This window comes from Scleropages formosus, chromosome 6 (assembly GCF_900964775.1).
Source record: "Scleropages formosus chromosome 6, fSclFor1.1, whole genome shotgun sequence".
Classification (NCBI taxonomy): domain Eukaryota; kingdom Metazoa; phylum Chordata; class Actinopteri; order Osteoglossiformes; family Osteoglossidae; genus Scleropages; species Scleropages formosus.
The window spans coordinates 18,513,021-18,535,005 of record NC_041811.1 but is presented as its reverse complement, the minus strand read 5'-3'; the positions used below and the strand labels follow the sequence as shown (position 1 = coordinate 18,535,005).

General features: G+C 45.2%; 1 protein-coding gene across 4 annotated transcripts in view; it reads left to right on the top strand.

The window, feature by feature from the left end:
- lhfpl2a (LHFPL tetraspan subfamily member 2a) overlaps window positions 1–20,460 on the top strand; it is a 50,578-nt gene extending 30,118 nt beyond the window's left edge. For all 4 annotated transcript variants that reach the window (XM_018736639.2, XM_018736638.2, XM_018736641.2 and 1 more), the window contains exons 2-3: window positions 7,166–7,955; window positions 18,174–20,460. In XM_018736639.2, coding sequence (XP_018592155.1) covers window positions 7,544–7,955; window positions 18,174–18,430 — 669 coding nt within the window. In that variant the 5' untranslated portion in view covers window positions 7,166–7,543 and the 3' untranslated portion in view covers window positions 18,431–20,460. The remainder of the gene's footprint in view (window positions 1–7,165; window positions 7,956–18,173) is intronic.
- Window positions 20,461–21,985: the final 1,525 nt, after the last annotated feature.

Here is a 21,985-nt window from a genome sequence, read left to right as displayed (position 1 = left end):
AGCTCTCTGCAAAGAAATAGTAGAAATGGCTTTTTATAGATTCTACTTGCAGTGTACCGTAGTACTGCTTACATGAATATTTTAAGGAAAATACTGATACTGTACCTCCTAAAGCTAAGCTATGCTGATTACTCGAAGACCTCAGATATGAAATAGGAAAGAAGGGCATGTAACGGTTACGTCTGTAACCGTGTGGCTTGCAGATTGGTGTCTTTTTCTTATGCCTTCCGCCCCGACTGGTGCAGCCGGAATGAAATCGGCAGCGTTTGCTCTCATTCCCGGAACTGTAGCAGTTGTGTCCAGCAACGTTCACAAAGGCACCCCGGTCCTCGCTCCTCCTCTCGCTCCTGCCGTGCGGCTTATCCTTTCGAGAGCCCTCTCAATGATGGGTTTTTCAGAGGGATTTTGCACCGTGCCTGGCAGACATGACCTCACTCGCGTCCGACTCCCCCGAATCCCCCCTTGCTCCCCACCCCCATGGCACTGAAGCCAGCAGCAGAATAACAGATAAGCCAGGCTTCAGTGTGCATGTCACTCTGTTTTCAATGGTACCCCCGGGATTTGAGTATTATTAGATACCACCCAGGCACCATGATTCCCCCACACTTTGTGGTACCGAGCACCCTGTTTACGTTTCCATATTCAGACACGCAGCGTTCTGCATACTTCTGGTGCTTGCTGCCCCGTTACTCTGTAACTTTACACTTGCGCCGATACTTTTTATTGTTTTCCCTGGAACATGATCGGTTTTATAATGTGCTAATAGACTCCTGTACCTGAAACGACACAAACAAATGCGCTGTGTCTGAAACTGTGCAGGACGGGGATGGCTGTGTGGACCGAACTAAGGTATGAAACAGAGAAGACTAAGGAAGGATTTCAGACCAAACAGATGAGAACCTTGTCCAGAACTTTGCAGGAGTCAGGTTTTGAGTTGCATTTCTTTCAGTAGACTGTCCTCTTGTGTAAAAAAAAAAGAAACAATTGTGGGATGTTGCATTTGTGACACCGACAGTGGACAGTGACATTGTTTGGTTAATGATAATATGTTAAGGAAGTCCAACATAATATTTCCAATGATAAGAAAAAGAAAAGCGGGTATTATAAAGATAAGAGGCCTAGGACATGATGACAGGTTAATTGTTGGTGTTTTATGCGGTGTATTTTCAACGGTATTTGGGTGGGGTGTTTGGGGTGTTGCGCAGGGTTGTAAAGCAGAACTGTCTAACAGACTGCACGTAGCCTTCTTGACCAAAAGAAGTGAATAATCTTCGTGTAGGTGTTGTCATCAACGATGTGACATGAACTCTCCTCTGGTTGCAGAGTCTTGGAGCCTCGCAATGCTGGTCTTGAGACATTCCTTGGTAACGTTGGGTTTTCCATTACGAGGCCCTTATAGCCATGTCATTGGCATTACGCAGCGAGCCTCAGGAAGGCCACCTTTGGCAGAGCCTCTCGTTCTCCACCATTAACCCCAGGCTTGTGAAATGGTGACCCTGGACCAGCCTCTCCTGACCTTTTCACCCCTTGAGCGAGAGCCCTTAACTCAGGCAGTGGGGGGTGGAAGCTATCCACAATCCCAGAAGACAGGAATGGGGGGTGCTCACAGACCTGTCACTAATGAATGCTGGGAGATGTAGACTGCAGCATACCAGCTTCACCCCTCCACCTCACTCCCCTGTGCCAAGGTTCAGGGGTCACTTGGTGAGGAGGTGCAGGTGCCTGTGTAACTGGAGCTGTAAAAGAGTTTACTGCCCCCTTTGTCCGTGGCTACACAACCATGTTTGTGCAGAAGCAAAATTGTGTGCATCATAAATGTCAGGCTCAATAGATTTATGGATATTTTGCTTTGATTGGAAAATGAAATATCATTGCAGTGTTGAGGCTAAGGTTCACTGCATTCAGGAAGAAAATATAGGGTTCCTGGACTTGCACTAAACAAATAATTGTGTTTTGGCTGGGTTTTACAGCATAAGAGGCTGTAGTCCTTCATGCAGCAGGACAAAGGTCAGGCTCTCAGTGAGATGCTCGCTTCCCCCCCCATCTGCCTCCTACAGAGCTTGTGAATGATGCTGTTTTATGCGTTATTGATTTTTTCCAGATTGTTGGTGGCTCAGCCCATCCCTATGACTTCATCTGAGTTTGACACAAAGCAACCCAGATCTAGTCAGATATCTGGGACTGTTTTCCTCTGGGACACGGGGGGCTGTTGGTACTGTGTGACTGTGGTCAGACACTTCACTCAGGCTGTCCTTAAACTCCTCTCATCCCTTTCATTTGGTCTCTCAAACAAAAATGATTCATGGGTGACCTAAGCCCAACACACTCACTCCCCTTGGGTCTGACCTCACTAAAGAAGACTTATCCCCCCCCACTGCGCGGGATGTTGGCGGGAGGGAGACAAACACCATTCGGGACCTTTCTGAACGAGACAGTGGAGCAGCACACACACTGACAAAGGTTTCCTGCTCCCAGACTCTTGAGTTTATGTTTGGGATTTTCATTAAGGAAGGCAGAGGAGGAAAAAAGAATGGAACCTTGTGACTTCATTCCCAGTTGGAACATTCCAGATCTCTTCCACCACTGTGTAATCACAGCCAAAGAACTACTTAGTCATGTGACTGGGATTTTTTTTTTCCCCTCTTTTCCCTTCTTTTTGCTTGTCCTGTGAAAGTCGATTTCAGTGTAGGTCCAAAAGATCGAATCAAAAGGAAAAACGCCAATAAATTCCAGTATTAATTCCTTCCTCTTGGGAACAAATGCACTGATGCAGGCTTTAAACTTCTCGTCTCTTTTCGTCCTTTCTTGCCAGTTCTGTGCAGATCTCAGATATAACCTTTCCATTCACCCACACACTTTTCCACTTTGAGACTCGCACACAGAATCGCAGCAGACGCAACGCCATGAATCACGTTTATGATGTCTCGAAGCCGCGCTGCACTCTCCGCATTGTGCTCTCAGGCAGCTAGTGTTTTTGCGGTCAGTACTTTAAATGCGGCCGAAAGGAAGGAGGCTAACTTGAAAAGGGAGCGCCTCGGCCGAGAGTGTTGCCTTGGCAGGCCTACTTTTTATTCATAGCCTTGGCAGCCCATTTTTAACAGACTTCCGTGGCCTGCCGTGGCTCATATTTTTGTCTGTCACCTTGCTTCCAAGAAGCTTTTTTTCTTTTTCTTTTTTTTTTGATGGCACCAATGTCCTATATCCAGACGTATGTTACCAGTGTGCAGTGAACTTACAGGTACGTAGATGAGCCGTTCAGAAGCCTTGGGACTTCGTCCGGAATGAGCCTCTTGTTTTAAAACAAAAGGGTTATGATCAACATGATGCCTCTTGTTGCTATGGTGCGAGAACAATGTCAGCATCACTAATGCGTGCTGCATTGTCTGTTCAGTGTAAACACCAGTCCATGGGCGAAACGCTCTTCATGTTGATTTTATTTATTTTATGCTTGTAGCTGTGGCGTGCCGGATTGCCATGTCACACCGCTGGAGGGAAAACATTGTGATGTTTATATTGGAAAGTTGAGCCGCGCTTATGCCCGGGTGGGTAGGGCGGAACGGAGGGCGGGTCAGCCCCTTTCCTTAGCCTTCCTTCCAGTGCCATGACAACCTCACGGCTTTGAGCGCTCCACAGACTGGCAAGCACCATTTCCTTATGTCTCCCCTGCTGCCATTGATGGAGGATGCATGTGACACATAGTGCATGCAGATTTTTTTGTTTGGGGCAAAATCCCACAAAGCAGAATTCACCTATAGTCTCTGTGGGAGTTTGCATTTGATCAGATCATCAGAGCAAGAAAGCTAATGTGTCTCTTTATTAGGATAGCTGCTGCTCCCATCTGTCGAGACTATATTTTGTTCAAGCTCTCCAAACGATTCTATGTCTGTAGATTTTTATGTAAATGGGAGTCGATACCATAACATACGATATGCTTGTGACCAGACTGGCTGTGCATATAAGGATGGGTGGATCCACTGTAAAACCTTCCAATGCACTGTTTACAAGTATGAATCACCTTCACCACATCTACATACAGGCTCTAGACTTTCACTTCTTAGCAACAAGAGTGTTAACAATATTCTTTGCTTTGCATCTTTCTCTGCTTCTCTCTCAGTCCTCTGAAATGCATTCTATAGAAGAAATTCAGCCATATTTCACTCTGCAACAAAATTAACAAATAATTTTTCATCTTTAATTTTGTACAACAGAGCAACAAATTTAATGAGTGCTGTACAGATGTAATGTATTTTCCATTTTCTTTCCCATTTACATAAATAAATGAATGAAAATGCTGTGTCTGCTCCATCATCCTCTTCCCAAAAGGATTCTTCATGGTGGAATTTAAAGACTCCAGTTCCCATAATTCTACTCATGAAAGTTCCACTACCGAAGGGCTCCCACTTTGAGCTGGAACAGATGTTTATTGTAAATAATGGGAATTGTGGGAAATGCAAAATATTTGTGCAACCGCGGAGGAGAATGTCACGGACTATAAGGGTGTGAGCTTCCACTGGGGAGTGTGCGAGAGGCTGGCTTGTGGTGCAAGTCCTTGATCCCTCGGAAGCAAGAGCACTATTTCCTTGGTTACTTACTAATGCCTCTCTCTATGTTCCGGTGTTCCAAAAAACGTTGACTATGGACAGCTTCTGCGCGTTATCTCTTTTCCCCCACTGGATCCCAAACCTGTCCTTGCTGCAGTATGTCCATTTATATGCAAGCAGCAACTTCGCTATGGCAGTGCTGGTGTAAATTATACTGTTGAATGCGTACGTTGCTGACATTGTCGTGGATGGAGAACACTAGTTAGCTGGTAATTTAACTGGGGCACAGTACTGATAAATCAGGTAAACGTCTTCATTCTGGATCTTCACCAAGTTTATTCATATGATAGGCCTTGTAGGAGCACACAGCTCCCTCTCCAGTATGAATATATGTTTAGAAATTATATATCTGCCTGAAGGATTCGTCTAATCCACTGTGTTTGTGTGTACATTTTTTGCATTGTTTTTCACTCGCTAAAACTCTGTTGTTGTTGAGATGGTCTGTTTCTCTGGTGGACACTGTACAATTTGAGCTCCCAAGGTATTGTGTGAGAGCTGCTTGTCCCACCATGAAGCAAGACTTACTCTATACTTGTGGAAAACCCAGACAAGCACGTGAGAAACTTCTGGAATGTAACCCAGGAGATGCCGTGCCATAGAAGATATTTCTACTCGTATAATCACAGTGAAATGCTTCAGAGAACAGAAGTGTTTTCAGTGATTAAGACTCAAACATATTTTCTTTGTCCTGGACTAGTCTTCCAAGGTGAGGATAGTGTAAATTTTCAAAACATCGGCTGTTTATTCAATATATCACCTTGTTTGCGGAACTTAGAAACAGTTGACCTACAGCTGACTTTTACAGCATAATGTGAATCTTCTGTTTTCTGACTGCTTTTAGTTGTTCAGTGTTACTCAAGTGTGAGGGGTGCATTGGTGGACGTTCGGAGCCTGGGGTTTTGACTGACGTGTTTTCTGCTTCGTTGGATGGGGATAGTGCTTAAAATTTAAGTTCCTCAATAACTAACATGACCCGCCCTGCTCTTGCCAATGAAGAAAATCTGTTTCACTTCTGACATCAAGCACAGTGTGGAGGAGTTCACAATCATTCCACGGTTGATGGCTTAGAGAAAAAGTTAAGTTTATCTTAAGTTTGTTAACTATCTAAAGGGATTCATTCAACCATTGAACTTTTTCATGTGTATTGTCGTTAAATTTTTTTTTGTAATTTTAGAAAAAGTACTGATGACTAAAATGGTTCGATCAGGAGTGGGGTTAGTATTGCAACTGCTGTTTCGTGGAGTATGAAATAATGGGAAGAACCGTTATTGTAAGGGTGACAGTATGACGTGAAAACTCCTGCCTTTTTCTGTAATACAATTCCCTCCAGTTTATAATCCTGGTGACCTGATCTCAGTACTCTCCTACGTGTCGCTAAGACACTTGATTCCCTTTTACCCGGAGAAACGGGCAATAAATGTGTATCAAAACATGGGAATGAGATTTTTGGGTCGCTGAACTTCAGAGGGTGCAAAGGAAAACACGCTCCCTCCAAACATACCCGTAATGGGTCACACTTCAAAGCCCAAGCACTGCGGCGTGGCAGATTTTTAAGATGTGACACAAGTCTTCCTTCTGAGGGCAGCTTGACAAAGAAGTGTTTTATTTTTTTCCGAGCATGCCATTCCGTGGCTTCTCTGAGTTTCTGTCAGGAATCTTTCTTAAGGCCCTTTGTCTATAGAGGCATCTGACATTATGTTATCACTCAGGTAATCACCGCTATGGTTGCACTCATGCAGTAGGACTCTGACCTCTTTTAAGTGTGGAAGCTCACAATGATTGCCATTCATTTCAGCTTCTTTTTTCCTTGTCTGCTGGTTATCCCATTTTCCGCAAAAACCTGAATCTCATGTTGCTTTTGGGGTAGGAGCAGATTGGATAAGCCAGGTTTACCAAGAACAATTTTATCATCCTTAACAGAAATACCAAACCACATTCATTTTCAGTAGGCCTTATAGATTTTCTTTGGATCTTGTATCTTTAATGGCAAAGAAGGAGCAGCTGGTGCTGTAGTGATTACAGCTGCTGCCTTTGGACCTGAAGAGCTCAGGGTCAAATCCCACTTTCAGCTGTAGAACCTATATGAGGTGCCTACCTTAAAATTGCTGCAGAAAAATTTCCCAGCTGTAGAAATTGGTAACGCTTAGCTTTATAAGTGGCTTCGGAGAAAACGATCAAGTAAATAAATAAATGTAAGAAATATGGTCCTCGAAGTGCAATAAGATTTAAAAATTGTTTTTACATGTATAAATCTCTCTAGCTTCCCCACCGTTATCGGTCTGGAATAATCACGGTGTGTAAAAATTCCACCAGAAGTCTTGGAAAGTGGGCTGAGACATGAGGAGATCTACCACTTGTCCCCATGCTGGGTTGGTTTTGATGACTTCCACAGGGGTGGTGGGTGTTCCTGAGACTTGGGAAGATAAATAACAGGTCTGGGAGCAGTGAGCCCAGAGAGCAGCAGGCAGCTTGGGAGTGGCCTTTGTGACACGATCATCATTCCCTCTCTCTCTCTCTCTCTCTCTCTCTCTCCTTCCCTCCCTGCCCGCCTCCCCCTTTCCTAGGTGTGTTCCCGGAGTGATGTCAGCAGATTGGCCATGAGGACTCTGCTCCAGTAAGATGTAGTTCCGCGCAAGGCGTGTAAAGACGAGCAAAGGCGAGAGGCAGCAGCGCAGGCGCCAGCGGTCCGAGCCAAATGCAAGGAGCACACCAGGTCACGACGTCGTGTGGAAAGATAAGCCGTTAATCATTGACCAGCTGTGGGAAACCCCTGGAGGCATCTGCCGTAGAATGCGTTTGCTGCTCCAAGTCCCTCGGCTCTGAATCACGATCCATCTTCACCCCGCTGGAACACCGCAAGCAGCGCAACGATCCCATCAACGAAGGCCCCCTTGAGCGCTTGTGGCCTCGTGCTGCTGGACTAGGAGTTCAGAACCAGCGTCATGTGTCACGTGATTGTGACGTGCCGCTCCATGCTGTGGACCCTGCTTAGCATCGTGGTGGCTTTTGGAGAGCTCATTGCTTTCATGAGTACGGACTGGCTGGTGGGCTTTCCCCGGGTGCCAGAGGCCAAGCCAGAGGTACATGTCTCCCAGGAGCCTTATCGGCCCACGTTGGGCCTGTATGGCCGTTGCATCAAGGTGACGGGCCACCGACGCGGCATCATTTGTGGACCCTATGCCATGCACTTTGGGGAGATCGCCAGTGGCTTTTGGCAGGCGACTGCCATCTTCCTGGCTGCCGGCATCCTGCTGCTGTGTGCCGTGGCCTTCATCTCAGTCTTCACCATGTGCTTCCAGAGCATCATGAAGAAAAGCATCTTCAATGTGTGCGGCCTGCTTCAGGGCATTGCAGGTGAGCGTAACGTCCCATCGCACACCTCTACCCACATCCCTGTCCCTGGGGGGATGCTACAGAGTCCTGCACATGCTACTTTTTGTTTTGTGTGCTGACTGCAGTTATTGTGCTTACACGTAATTTTAAATCCCAGTTGGGGGTCCTTCTCTTTTGCCTTCGTTTCACTTTAGCCCATCCAGTTCCTTTAATCTGGAATGTGAACAAGGGTAGAAAAGCCTTTTCAGAGGTGTTTGAACAAGTGACGTTATCACTGTGCCCTTGCACCGTTTAAACATTTGTCAGCGCCATTTCTCAGTGTTGACAGTTTGCTTGAGAGAACGTTGATGCTTATGGAATGCTCTGTGACATTGCCTGACTTGTGCTCACAGTGTAGTTGAGAAACATAAGGTAAGGCAAGGGTTAAGCAAGGGGTGCCGAATCTGCTGTGGGAGTCACCACCTCTGGGTGCAGTTGCCAAGGTTCTCACTGTCCCAAATATTTACCGGTTCTTGAGTCGGCCGGTGTTCTCCGGCAAGGGGAAGCGCCGCCGTTTGATTTGTGGCAGCGGTCCGATGTATTGTCTGCTAATGAATAATGGAGAGTGGGTCACTGTGCCTTTTCCCACAGCCTCGGACGCTCCATCAGCTGCCGTTGGAAAGGGCGTGTGGGATCTTCGTGTCTCGTGCACATCTGCTGGTCATACAGAGGGCAGTTGGCCAGGGGGCTGTGGGCGGGGAGTGGGAGGAGACCGCAGGGCCGGGAGGGGGATCTCGCAATCATATCTTTTCATACTGTATGGCTGTTCCTCCCTTCTGTTTTACAATTCCATACATTTTTTACATCTAGTAGTTCGGAGTAATAATCAGTTGGAAACCGATCGATACCAATATTGACTGTAATTAACAAGGATTTTTTTAGCAATTATTATATGTTGATTCTTGTAATTTATTACATGGAGTATGTTTAGTATGACTCGTAGTTCCACATGATTATCCCTGGTTTCAGTGTTGAGAGATAATTGAGTCTGTCTAGGTAATTTCCTGTCAAGAGCGAGGCACAGGGGCATGAGATCAGACGGGCCGTTCGGTTAATATTATTAAGCAGCGTTATTGAGAGCTGGCTGAGAATTTGACCTTGCTGACCCGTGAGAACTCGAGACGCCCTGGGAAGTTACTCCATCCACGTTCTGAAGTCAGTGATTAAAACTGAGGGGGTCTAACTCCACCACAGTCACTGTTCACCTGCACATGTGCACTGACATGCTGATCATACCATTTTGGGTCTGGTACATCTGTTTAATTACAAGTGAAAAAGCAATTGCAATTATACCTGTCTATCTATATTATATATATACATACATACATACATACACACACGCACATTGACTGAAGCAGCGAGCAAGAGCCTAACCCGGCAACACAGGGCGTAAGGCTGGAGGGGCAGGGGACGCACCCAGGACGGGACGCCAGTCCGTCGCAAGGCACCCCAAGCGGGACTCAAACCCCAGACCCACCGGAGAACAGGACCCGGTCAAACCTGCTGCGCCACCGCGCATATATATGTAAAGCATGCAGCTCTCTGAAAATGCAGACAGTTGAGTTTGAGGTCAGTGATCCTGTCACCCATAGCTTCACTGCATATATGCATCCAAAATTAAATGCTCCCAAAATCCGCCTCAAACGGACACATGCTTCCATTGGATGGGGGGGAGGTGTATTTTTCATTGTTCTGCAGATTGTACTGTTCTCCTGGCAAACTTTGCACTGTGTGTTCGGTTTTCCTTGGAGAACTGCATGGTATTTGTCCTGCGTTTAAATGCTGTTCTCGTCCAACATGGCAATTTCACCCCCAGTCAAGGGGACACTTCATTGTTTCCCTGGTTTTTGAACTGCTATTTGGGTCGCCCCCACAAAGTATTCTGACCTCAAGTGAAAGTGAAATACAACTGCTGTGTATTTGGGCAGCAAACACCTGATCAGGGCTTATGTTTGTGGTCTCTCTTTGTAAATAGTCATGACTGTAAAGCACTGATTTCTTAATCAAAGCTCTTCCTTCCAGGGAGTTTTTTTATGTTGTATGATAAAATGTTATCCACTGTTTGTGCAGTATCTCAGAAATAGATGGGATATAGTTTACACTGCATCTGACTCTATAATAAAGTGGAATTACCCGTACACAAGGTCACAACAAGCAAAAAAAGACAGACATTCAGCTTACTACTCCCGTGTGTTCAGCAAAATACCCAAACTCCTTCCTCACACCGAAGGCATTGAAAACTGAGATTTGATACACAGTGTGTCCTGCATCCCACAACATGGGGGGCACGGTGGCACACCGAATAGTGCTGCTGTCTCACAACACCTGGGTGGTGTGAGAGAATGTGGGTTTGACCCCCACTCAGTCTGTGTGGAATTTGCATGTTCTCCTCGTGTTTGTGTGGGTTTTCTCCCACAGTCCAAAGACATGCTCTTCAGGTTCACTCAAAGTGTGCGAGTGACAGAGAGAGTATGAAGTCTGGATGAGTGACCCATTGTAAGTAGTGTATCTAGCAGTGTAGGTCACCTTGGTGAAGAAGGTGTGCGGGCTGATAACACTGCGTAGAGTTCATTGGAAGTCGCTTTGGAGAAAAGCGTCTGCTAAATAAATAAATTTAAATGATCATCTGCTGTGTGGTCCTGTAACAATGTTCATAATTTCCATGGAGCCTCACTGTTACTCTGACAGCCACTCAAATGCTACATGTCTTATCTGTCAGCTGTCAGCCCGAGCTGCAGAGCCATGAGCATACAGCTGACGGTCCGGCTCAACTCTTCTGCCTTATTCAGGCTGGCGTCTGCAGAGGCTGAAAGGTCCACTCTGCAAGTGCGTTTCCTGATTCAGGGATTTCGGTGTGGTAATTGGTGTGATCTGCGGTAGGTTTATGGCAACAGCAGCTGGATGGCAAGTCAGTCAGTCAGCAGGTTATCAAGATGTGCGAGCTTACGAAGGCTCGCATATGTGCTTCTATGCCTGGAGCCCCGAGCGTCACGAGAACGCAGCAAATAAAACATTACGAGCCTCATCAAGCGCTTTTCATCACCTCGCAGATAGAAGAGGGAGAACACAATGACTTCACATACAATATACACAACTGTTTGATATGCATGCAGCAAATTTAATTGAAAAGACGGGAATTATATCTCTTGCATACATAAATTCGTAGATATATTGCATGCATTCACTAGACGGGGAAACAATTTTATAGAAGTTGGAGATCCTTAGCCAGATCACATTTAGAAGACCACTTACAGTGCTGCTTGAAAGTATGTGAACCCTACTGGGCTGTTCGTTATTCTTTTATAAAATATTAGTTGTAAAAGAAATAAATAGGATTAGGTGCGTAAATCATATTTACCTACTTGGTTTTGCCAATGCAACTTGGGCTTCACCTATTTTTGCACCTGCAGCACATTTTTCTCCTACACACATGATTTCCTTTAAAGCAACATTTGGAACTGGTAGTCACACACCTTTCAGATGAGAAAGACTGCTCTCATTTAATAACGATTTTGTAGTAAAACTAAGGAACACAAGGGGTTTGCATATTTTCAAGCAGCACCGTGTTTTAAGCGGTTTGCCATTGACCCTCACGGGGGTTCCCATTCAGAAATTTTTAATAACTCAATATAATAAGCTCAGTAAACGAGTCAAGATCATGTCAGTTTTTAATATCACAAACTGTTGTGCCTGTAGAAGTATAGGTGTGTAATTCCAAAAGAATGGGCTAAATCACAAGATATACATGTTCACTTCTTAATCTGGAGTGTTTTTGTCCCAGTTGACCTTTGAATGGTGTGTTGTTTGTGTTTGAGCAGCTTGAATCATCGTCTACTTCAAATTTTTAGCAGTCATCAAACTACATAGGATAGTGACTGAGTTTGAAGCCCACTGGCAATGGGAGTGTTGTCTGGGGTTTAACACGTTGACTCTGATTTTAAATAGCATTTTTGACATCTGTGATGGGCAGAACACAAAAACCATGCAGATGTTTCCACATCAGCAACAGCTGAATCCCAACACAAGCCCAGATGTGGTGGGAATTAGCAGGAGGAGGCTACAACATTAGGAGAGTCCTCTATTCCATGCAAAAAATAGGTTATTTTTTAACAATATGTAGCATGCAACTGTAAGTGATGCTTTAGATACATTTCACAAACAATTTCAGTGACAATTGTAAAATACTGACATGAAGGCTACGGTCTGGAAAACTTTCCACCTTAGCTCCGAAGTCATGTGCTATTGGGGAGAAAATGCATTACAGGAAATCTGCAAGCTGATCCCAGACACATGCTGGAAAACCTCTGGGCAGTGGCGATGACACACTTTTCTTTGCTCATTTTCATCTTAAAACATTTGCGCCGGACTGCCAGGCACAACAAACAAATGAAACGACCACCGTGATCACTGACGAGGAGTGAAACCGTCAGTCTCAGAGTTGCTTTTGTGTCAAATACTGTTCAGCTGACATTTTTTTTTATTTGAGCAAGTGAGTCATTTTGTGTGGGACCCTCATGCAGTATGAGAGTTAATCTCTTACGACTTGGGAAATGAAAGCTTGCGGTCGGGCGTTTGGCTTTGCAGGGAGGACCGCGGTTCATCACCTCTAGCAGTTGCAGCTGGTCTCTACCCTGCTTTTGTTTTCCTGGCCCCCAGGAAACTGTTGCTGGGGGAGGCAGCTGCTCTTGCAACATGCAGCAGGTCCTGCTTAGTGGAGTACTGGGAAGCCCCCCCCCCCCATCCTGTTAGTTTTACCATGTTCTTTTAGGGTCAGATTGCAGGAGGAAATGCAGACACTTTGTACCTGCGCTAGGTGTCACTTGTCAGATGCCTGAAGTTTCGACGTAGAACTACGTCTTTCTCCTCGCTAGGTTACGGAGGTTATGGAGTTGCCGCGCATTGCGTTAGATGTCACCACGTTCGAACCATATGTCATAGCGTTGACATCAGCACCTCAGTTCGTAGCTAGAGAGCCTCGCTATCGGACACGTATCGTGCCGGCAGGAAGACCTAAATTCAGACCGAGGTACATTCGGTTTGTGGCTCACCTCGACAACGGCGCCTATGACGCTCGGCGGCTCGTGCGTCGACATGGTCTTCGTAAGAAATTTGGAACGGCTTACGATGCAGCAACCACGTATCATATTTCTCGCATCATCGCCCTGTTCTTGCCGTGTACGATTCTGTTGAATCTGTAGGGTGCCGTGATTTGTCGCCCAATAAATGATGATTGCATACACAACCTCGTTTCATTTCTCGCACCCACCAAAATTTTTGTAGGGCTACTTACTTGTATAGTCCCCCATTCTTTAAGATGTTAGTGAACATGTATTTTGCTGCATTATTTGGTATTACTCAATTCAGCTGCACATTTGTTTTTTTGTATTTTTATTCATGTGTAAGACAGAGATAACCACACTAGAAGGGACTAAAACATTTCTTTAGCTTTTTTTCATCTTGATTGAATAACTGAGCATTTAACTTTCGCATCCAGTTAAAAAATTTTGGACAGATATTGAAAGAGCTGCTTATGACTGACATGGAAAGAAGAGAGAGTGAAAAAGTGACTTTGCCAGCTTTGTGAAAGCAGAACAAAGTGTAACGCTGACCCTGAATTACACATGTGCTTGAGTTCTAGAGTGAAAAAGCATTGCTAATTTATGGACAGAGCGCGAGTGCCCTGACTGCTTTTTTGTGGCTCATGAGGACCACAAGGGAAAGCGTGGCAGGAGAGAATAAGGCACAGCGAAAACTCTGACGACGCAGCTGGCATGAACACTCGGCCTCACCCATCTCTCATGGACTTTGCTAGCGTGCTGCGTTGGGGGTGGAGAGGGACTTCTAGTTAGAGAGAGGTACCCTACGATATTTGAGAAGCCAAGCTTGCACAGTCAGCTCGAGTCGGCAACGTTTTAAGAGGAGACACAGTGGTTTTGGGGGAGTGAAATGAAGAGAAGTAAACGTCCGAGAAACAGAATCTGTCCTGATCGTATTCTGCCAGCGGGGGTTGTTTACACACAGGTTTGTAATCACAGTTTTATAGTGTACCGAAGGGGCCTCTGCTGCCACCAAATGTCATCAGGCTGGTAGAAAGAGCACCGAACTGTTACTAAGGTCTTACTTTAATGTCAGACGCAGGAATTCATTGTGGCTGAATGTAATGCAAGGCCATGAGTCGATTATATTGTTTCTCTCTATATAATGTGGACAAGAATGTCATACGTGTTCTGCATTATGAATACTGAGATCAAAAAATAATTCAAAAGAAAAGGATGAACTGAGGAAGACATTTACAATTTTCTTTCTTGGCTTAGTAAGGACTATGACACTGACTTTCCGTTGCCTGATGCTAACAGCTTCTCTTAGTAGTTCACGTCAGGGTACTGGACTGCATGGCTGCCGAAGCTCATGGTCCTTCTAAGGTCATTGGAGTTATGAGAGTGCTGCTTGCCGAGAGCTTGGAGACGGTGATCTAATGAGTTCTTGTGTGCTCACTTCAGAACAAGTATAAAGTCATTCTTGGTTGGAATAGGAAGAAGGCCAAGGCTTACAAATAGGGATGTACCACCAGGTCCAAGCCCTCTTTCCCCATGGCTCCAAGGCCATGAGCATTGTTGCCGAACCCCCTGCTGCAAGACCCGAAATCTCAGCTCAGGGTTCTTCTCCAAGGAGAAGGGTGCTCAGAGAATTGAAACCACACAACCTTCCCACTGCTTACCAGAGACTGTCTGGCTTGTCAAGCAAAGTAACATGTGGAAGGAATTTATGACCTAGTTTTCATTTCCGCATTTGAGGTGATACGTGTATGGTGAGCAAAGGCTCTTGGTCCTCAGGGGAGGTTCGAAGGCTAGCAGAATGGAAACCACGTGAGCTGCTGGAGGAGCAGATCTGTGGCAGTGCTGAGCAGACCGTAAGCATTTCTTTTGGGCATCATCTGTATGATTTCCTGAGGAGATTTGATTTAAAAAAGTACCAATAGCGAAGTTATTCACAAAGTGAAACAAGAAAGTATGGTTGCAGTACTTTCAGATGGGCCACACATGGCATTTTTCAACTTTCCCTGCCGCACCTCTTGAAAGCCAGAAGGGAAGGAAATCGATCGTTACAGACATTCCTAGCGAGCACCCCAATCCTGTGCAAAATCAATGGGTTCAACAGAGCCAACACAGGAAACTATAAATACTTCCTTTCCAGATATGGTAGCTGAGGCATTGGGCTAAGCCTCCATTTCGCTGCATAAGTACGTTTGACTGAGTACAAAGAACAGGAGGAATAAAGGTGATCGAAATGGCTGGTTAGAGGATGGCATTATGTGGCCCTGACCAAAACAAGGAATGGAAGACCGGTGCACCATGCATTCCGAACAGCATGATTTTGAACTGTGGAATACCCTCACTGCCTTTTTCAAAGGTTTTTACCTTTTTCCCCTTAGTCTAGTTGGAAAGCTTCAGTTGTGGGCAGCTTGAACTGCAGACTGTTCACACTTGATGTAAATACCACACCTGCATCATTCAAGCAAAGCGCACGCACTGACCCTGCAGACTTGCAGTTGGCACTACTGAACGTCTCCTGGTCCTTGTGTCATCTGCGTGGTACTTTCTTACTGATGGGGATATTATGTAGAACTCACACAGAGTAAACAAATGTCTTGCCAGACACCTCTCCTCGTAATGTGTCCCAGCCAAGCATATCCAAACCCTGATTTTCCTCTTGTGCTGTCCGTCACACATATATTTAACGGCTGTGAATAACAGGGGATTAGATAGAGTGCAAGTCCACTGGAAAAACTGACTGCTTCATGTGACCTGGAACCTGGCAGGCCAACTTGTTTTTATGGATTTGTCTGCGTATGGCTGCCAGTGCAATACATGTTGAATCCTGAAGCATTCTGAAATTTTGATTGAAAACTATGGAGTTAGACTGCCATTTCTGAATAATTGGCTGTGGTACCTTTCACCTAGATAGCCATAGTTAGTCAAGGTGTAGTTTTTCCTTCTTGGGATTGCTTCTGCGGGCTTACACGTGAAGATCAGTGTTTTCTCCCAAATATAGTAGCATAATTTGATATGCTAAACAACAGGAACAAATAATCTTGTTTCTGGAATGCTTCATATGCTACTGTTTCTGTTATGCTGAAACTATAAATGATAAAATTGTATAAGTTACTACATTGCATTAGGTAGGTGAGATGTTCTGCAGATCATAACAAAGCAGCACCTGAAATGCTGCCAGAACTTGGCTGCTTCAGGATTTCCAGTTCCTCTGTTAAAATATGTTTGACTTTATAACTCGGCTCAATAAATTTGTCTGCTGCAACAGGAACCCAACCGTGTGTCAGTTGTCCTTTAGATTTCTAAGGACCTTCATATCTCCCGTGTATCCCCAGCTCACGTCAAGAAGGGTTCCCGGAACAGCCTATGTAAGTGGATCAGTAGTCTCGCGAAGAGATCCAATCCATCCGCGCACACGGGAAGTCAGCAGCAGTCAGTGATCGGAGGAGAGCTTGCCTACCTTTTCCAGTTTTGCTAGTTTTGTGTTTAATATGGCTTGCTTCCAAGAGAGGTGCGTGAAAAACACAGGATCCCATACCACCGAATGTGGGTCAGATTCTCAGACCTACAAACTGTGTACAATATGGCTATCTCACATGTAATGTCACCATTATTTTTTTTTTTGAGAAAAGCCCAGTGAATTCTTTTCATGTTCAGTATGAAACAAAATCAGAAGTATAGCTTTCTGCTGTTACATTCCTGGTTGTCTGGATACCAAAAAGGAGAGAAGGTCATGAAAAGATATTTTTCTGAATATTGACATATTTCTGATGTGCAATATTCTTTTTATTTTCACCACGAGAAGATATGTGACATTCATTTTTATTCAATTAGCTGGCATGTTTCTCTAAAGCAACTTACCATCGTTAAGAAACCTACAATGACTTACCATTCAAGCTATAGTACCTTGCTCAGGGCTATTAGAGCAGTAGGTGGGATTAGAACCTACAGCTTCTGAATCCAAAGGCAAGAGTTCTCACAACTAGACTGTGTTGATGAGTTAGGAAAAAGCTGAGTCGGTAATGGAGATGCTGACAGATTAATACTCTGTACTGTGAGGTTCGGCCTCAGTGAGGTGAGTCACTTTCTCGTGCAGGTGTGAAGAGAAGGATCACAAGGCATGTCAGTGTTCTCATTACTGCTGTTTTTGAGTTACCGCCGCTCAGTGAGCATGAACTGCTCGTTTGTATGTTCACGGGTTATGCTGATCTAGACTGCTGGTCTGAGAACATAATCGTCTCAGACCTTGATTCTTTACTGGAAATGAACAATACACAATAGGCCCACTATGTCCGTATAGAAAGCAACAAAAGGATATGGCTTGACCTCAGATGAGACCTTAATTTATATCCATTTTACGATTTCACTTCCCATCTGTGTAGGATTATCTTGGAGGAGGTCAAGTAGTGTGTCACCCATAGTCCAAAATGCATTGAGTCTTGTGGAAAAAGTCAAAGTACGGCTCTCTGAAGATCTATTCATGACCCACAGCAACAGGAAACGTGAACAGCTTTCAGTGGAACAGGAAATATTTTGATTTAATGAAATTGTTTACCTTGGAATGGTGAAAGAAAGCACCCCTGCTCCCCGCTCTTCTGCCTGACAATTATCTTTCATCAGCTCACCTTGATTGCTATCTTTTTCAGTGTCCAGACAGTCTCGTGGTGTTGAGGAAAAATAAGCCTCCCTTGTTATGTAACGACACATGAACACTATAGGCAGTGAAAAACCTCAAGTGGATGTTGGCTTAAGCTCTCACAGTTTGTACAAAATTTAGCTCCAGTTTGTTTTTGTTGGACATTTTTTCCTGCCTTTTAATTCTTCAGATGATTCAAAATCAACATATTAAACAATGAGAGCTGGCAGTCGCAATATGTTATCGGCATCAGTTCCGGATCCTTTATTCAGTTGCACTACCGTACAAAGAAGGGTCCCATTATGCAGCAGGCATCTTTTGCCAACCAAAAAAAACACGAGCTTTAAAACTAACTGTTGAGAAGGACAGACAGTAAAGTCTCTAAAACTAATTCTTCCCGTTGCCAGTAAGATATCGGTTGACGTCCGTTTCTGGGAACGCGGCACGGTCTGTTGGTGGCTCATGTGTGCGGCTGGCGGACCGAATGGCAATGTCCCTGTTGTGTCTCCCCAGGGCTGTTCCTGATCTTGGGTCTGATGCTATACCCAGCTGGCTGGGGCTCAGACAAGGTGCAGTCCTACTGTGGCCCAGATGCCTCTCCCTACAAGCTGGGCCAGTGCTCGCTGGGCTGGGCCTTCTACACAGCCATCGGCGGCACGGCGCTCACCTTCATCTGCGCCGTCTTCTCCGCGCAGGCCGAGATCGCCACCTCCAGCGACAAGGTGCAGGAAGAGATCGAAGAGGGCAAGAGCCTCATCTGTCTGCTGTGAAGCCCTGCCACCCCACCAGCACCCTGGAAAACCAGCGCCTTTGTCACTCATTAAAGGGATCAAGACATTTTTGTACCACTAAGACTACCAACATTCTTAACTGCTCTGTTTGTTTCTTCGGTCGCTCTTTTCGCTTTGTTTGTTTCTCCTTTGCACGGACGCCGTTTGTCCACGTGTTATTCGGTCTTTTGTCGGTGCCAGCTGTCTTGACACACAGAGTGGAGCGCTAGCTTGTATATACTGTACAGAACGTCTTGCCGTGTGGGATTTTGTGTCCCAACTTTTTTTTTTTGTCCCCTCCACCCTTGAAAAGCAACGCTCAGTAGATTCTCAGTAAGTGGTTACCAGTCTGGTGTTTGCTGGACGGAAGAATTTGAACTAGGAAACCACTACTATTATCTTAAATGTCCACGGTTCATCCTCAGTTCGCAAAGCTACCGAATGTAGATGTAAAGAGTGAGATGATTCTTTGACCCTTGAAATGTATTAGAAATGTACCTGTGATGCGTTGTGCCAACTGCTGGTCACCACTTGAGAGAACCAAGTTAAAAGTGCTGTTTGGAGGATAATAGAATACAAATCCCCTGTGGACAGCAACACATTCTTTTATCCTTCAGTGCAGAAAAAAACGTGATCATCAAGAGGTAGAATAGTCCTGTGTTTCTCTCTTTTGTCTTTATGCTCCTGTGTTGTTCGCCATTGTGTCATTGGCCTGGAAATTTAGAAACCTGTGTAGAGACTTCATCCCACTGATGAAGATGAGACATCACCCGCCGAGAGGGACTGGAACAGGAATGGTTGTGCTCTGTTCTTTTTGTACGGAGGAGCGGATATGTGTATCCTATTAGGCAGGCTTCAGTCTCCGGCTCGCTCGGAAGGAGAAGGTACGAATACCTGGATGCAGCACTCTACCACTGGAGTCTGCCAGTCACTAGAGAGGCCATCAGGCCTGAGCCATCAGCCCTGGATGTGCTTCTTCTTGATCCCTGTCTTTTCAGCAAGGAGTTGCTTCAAGAACCCTGTTTTTTTTCCCCCCACTGATTGAAAGAAATGAGTCCTTATGAATGTCAGGGGTTATAAACTGTGCCTTTCCATCTGCTTTGGGGTTCACCTATTTTTTTGGCACGGTATTTGCGATAAATGACTTTGCTCCATTTTCAAGCTGCGTTACTGGGAACAGTGAATACTAACTAAACTGTCGGTTTTTCTTCCAGCACATCTGGGGGGATGATATTCTGCAACCCCCCCCCCAGAAAAAAAACTGCAGCTTGTATGAATTTTGCTGCGGTTCAGGGACCAAGAGGTGACTCACCGCCAGAGTCTCATGCTATACCATAGATCCAGCTTGTTCCATCAGCGCTGTGTCCACAAAATCTGCTCAATTACTCCCAGATATGACAGAATGTTTTGCAGATTCTCCCCCAAGGGTCCAGACAAATGTCACCAGCAGTTTAGTTTCATTTGTATTATCTCCTCTAATTAAAACAGTTTCACTCGTTCTGTATTTGCTATACTTTTTTTAAACCGGACTGGTCACATCAATCAGATATTTTGTGGAGTCAACCTTCAGAAAATGATGGGCAGACCCGTGTCTGTACTTACTAGGCTAGAACTGCATTTTTGCAGGCAACTTCCCACTGATGTTTTGAGTTTTTGGGGTGCATTTGTTGTGGCTGAATTTTTTAAAATATTTTGATGACATTTCATGTACTGAGAGTTCCCAAAAACAGACAGAAGGAAGGCAGCAGTGAAACAAGAAAGTGCCTGGAAACCTCAAACGCCTCGGTGTTTAAGTGCAGGTGTACGATTCGGTTCCCCTTCCAGTCCACGCGTGTCGTTTTGTAATGTTGGGCACTAGTAACCTCTAAGAGCCACGAGTCAGGGTTTTGGCTGTCGGCAGCCAGGTCGCCAATGGACAGATTGCTCAACTTGAAACCGAGACTGGAACTGATCTTTCAAATCCAGCCCACTGCACTGTGTGCCATGAAAAGGGTTATTTGCTGAGGTCTTCCTATAACCATGGGGGGGGGGGGGGGGGGGGGATTTATGTAGCTGGTTTACCTAGAAGACAGACAGGGCAACAAAGGATAAATCTTGTGAATGGTCAAGCTGACAGCAGGTGTGCACCTTTGCTTGAAAGCATTTACAGGACATAGTTATGGTCAAACTGGAGGATATACATCACCCTTGGGTTCAAAGGGCTCGTAAATATACCGTAACTGGTAATAGACATGGCAGGCCACAACCGTATGATTTATAAAAGTCTGGAAAACAGTACATAAATAATGAAGATACTCAGCAAATCGCAGAGAATGCGATGCAGCGGAATCGTGAAGTTAACGTTTGTTTCGTAATCCAAGGCCTTGCGTCACTGAGTCTGGGGTAAGAGATTCTAAACCTGTGTCCAAGTAAAAATTCTCTTTTTTTTGTTTTTATTAGTTATTTACTGTGTTGTGATGCAGGTATGCATCTATGTATGTATGTAATGCTCGGTGCCATAACGTTGCTGTAAGTGTAACATGTTTTTGATACACGACTCGGAAACCTGTGAGAGATGTGCAATATAATATGACAACGCTTTCCACTGGAGGAACATAACTGGCAGGTGTGAACGCAGTGACCGGCGGAGCAGCTGGGATGGTAGGAGTGAGTCCCCCTCATCGCTGGCAAACAAACTGAGGTTAAGTTTGGTGTCGAGCCAAAAACGCGTAGTGGACCACATTGGCCTCAGCGATGGGAAATCGCATCAGTTCAGTGCAAAGGGCTTTGGGATCCCCGGTACTTACATATCATGGATTTCTGTAAAAACACCTCAGCATTTCTGAATAATTTACGCCCTTGTAATCTTGGCTTTAAATCAATCTTGAAGTCTTATCGTAAAGATTTTTTGGTCACACAAACTAACGTGTAACAGTATGTTTCAGTGCCCGAAGAAAGGATTAAAAAGTGTCGGGTTCCTGTCGGCTAACGGAACACATCTTGACTTTTCCTACCAAGGGGAACCTGGCGCTGACCTTGGCAATGCAGGCAGCATTGTGTGCAGAGGGTAAACAATGAACAAGCCCTTTGCTGCTAAAAATGGAAGAAAGAGGAAGAAACATGTTTGGGAGATGTGAGCATGGAGGGCTTTGATAATGTCCCACAATGCCCTTTGTCCAGACTTGAAGAGGACCCGGTTCCCAAGCTGGGAATGCCGCTCGGTCCATATTCCCATAACAACGCAGCGACTCGGCAGGTCCCGGCCGATGCAGGTGGACGTCAGCGGACTCGACGTGAACAAGGAGTGATGTGGCACTGTATCCACGGCAACGTGACACCATACTTGTAAACTCCAGGTTGTGTGCGTTCAAAAACAGGACAGTGGCCCACATGTTCTTCCTGGCCTCAACGACAGGTCTGTTGAGATGACTTTGGTGAAGTCAAAGCAAAGCTTTGGTCAACAATTTTGGGCTCCCTGTCGCGAAAAACAGTACTTGACGTTATTCAGCGGCTGCCGCAAACTACATGGTCTCACTTTCCTGCAGGGATTCCTTGCGTGTTGGATTTGGAAAAGTG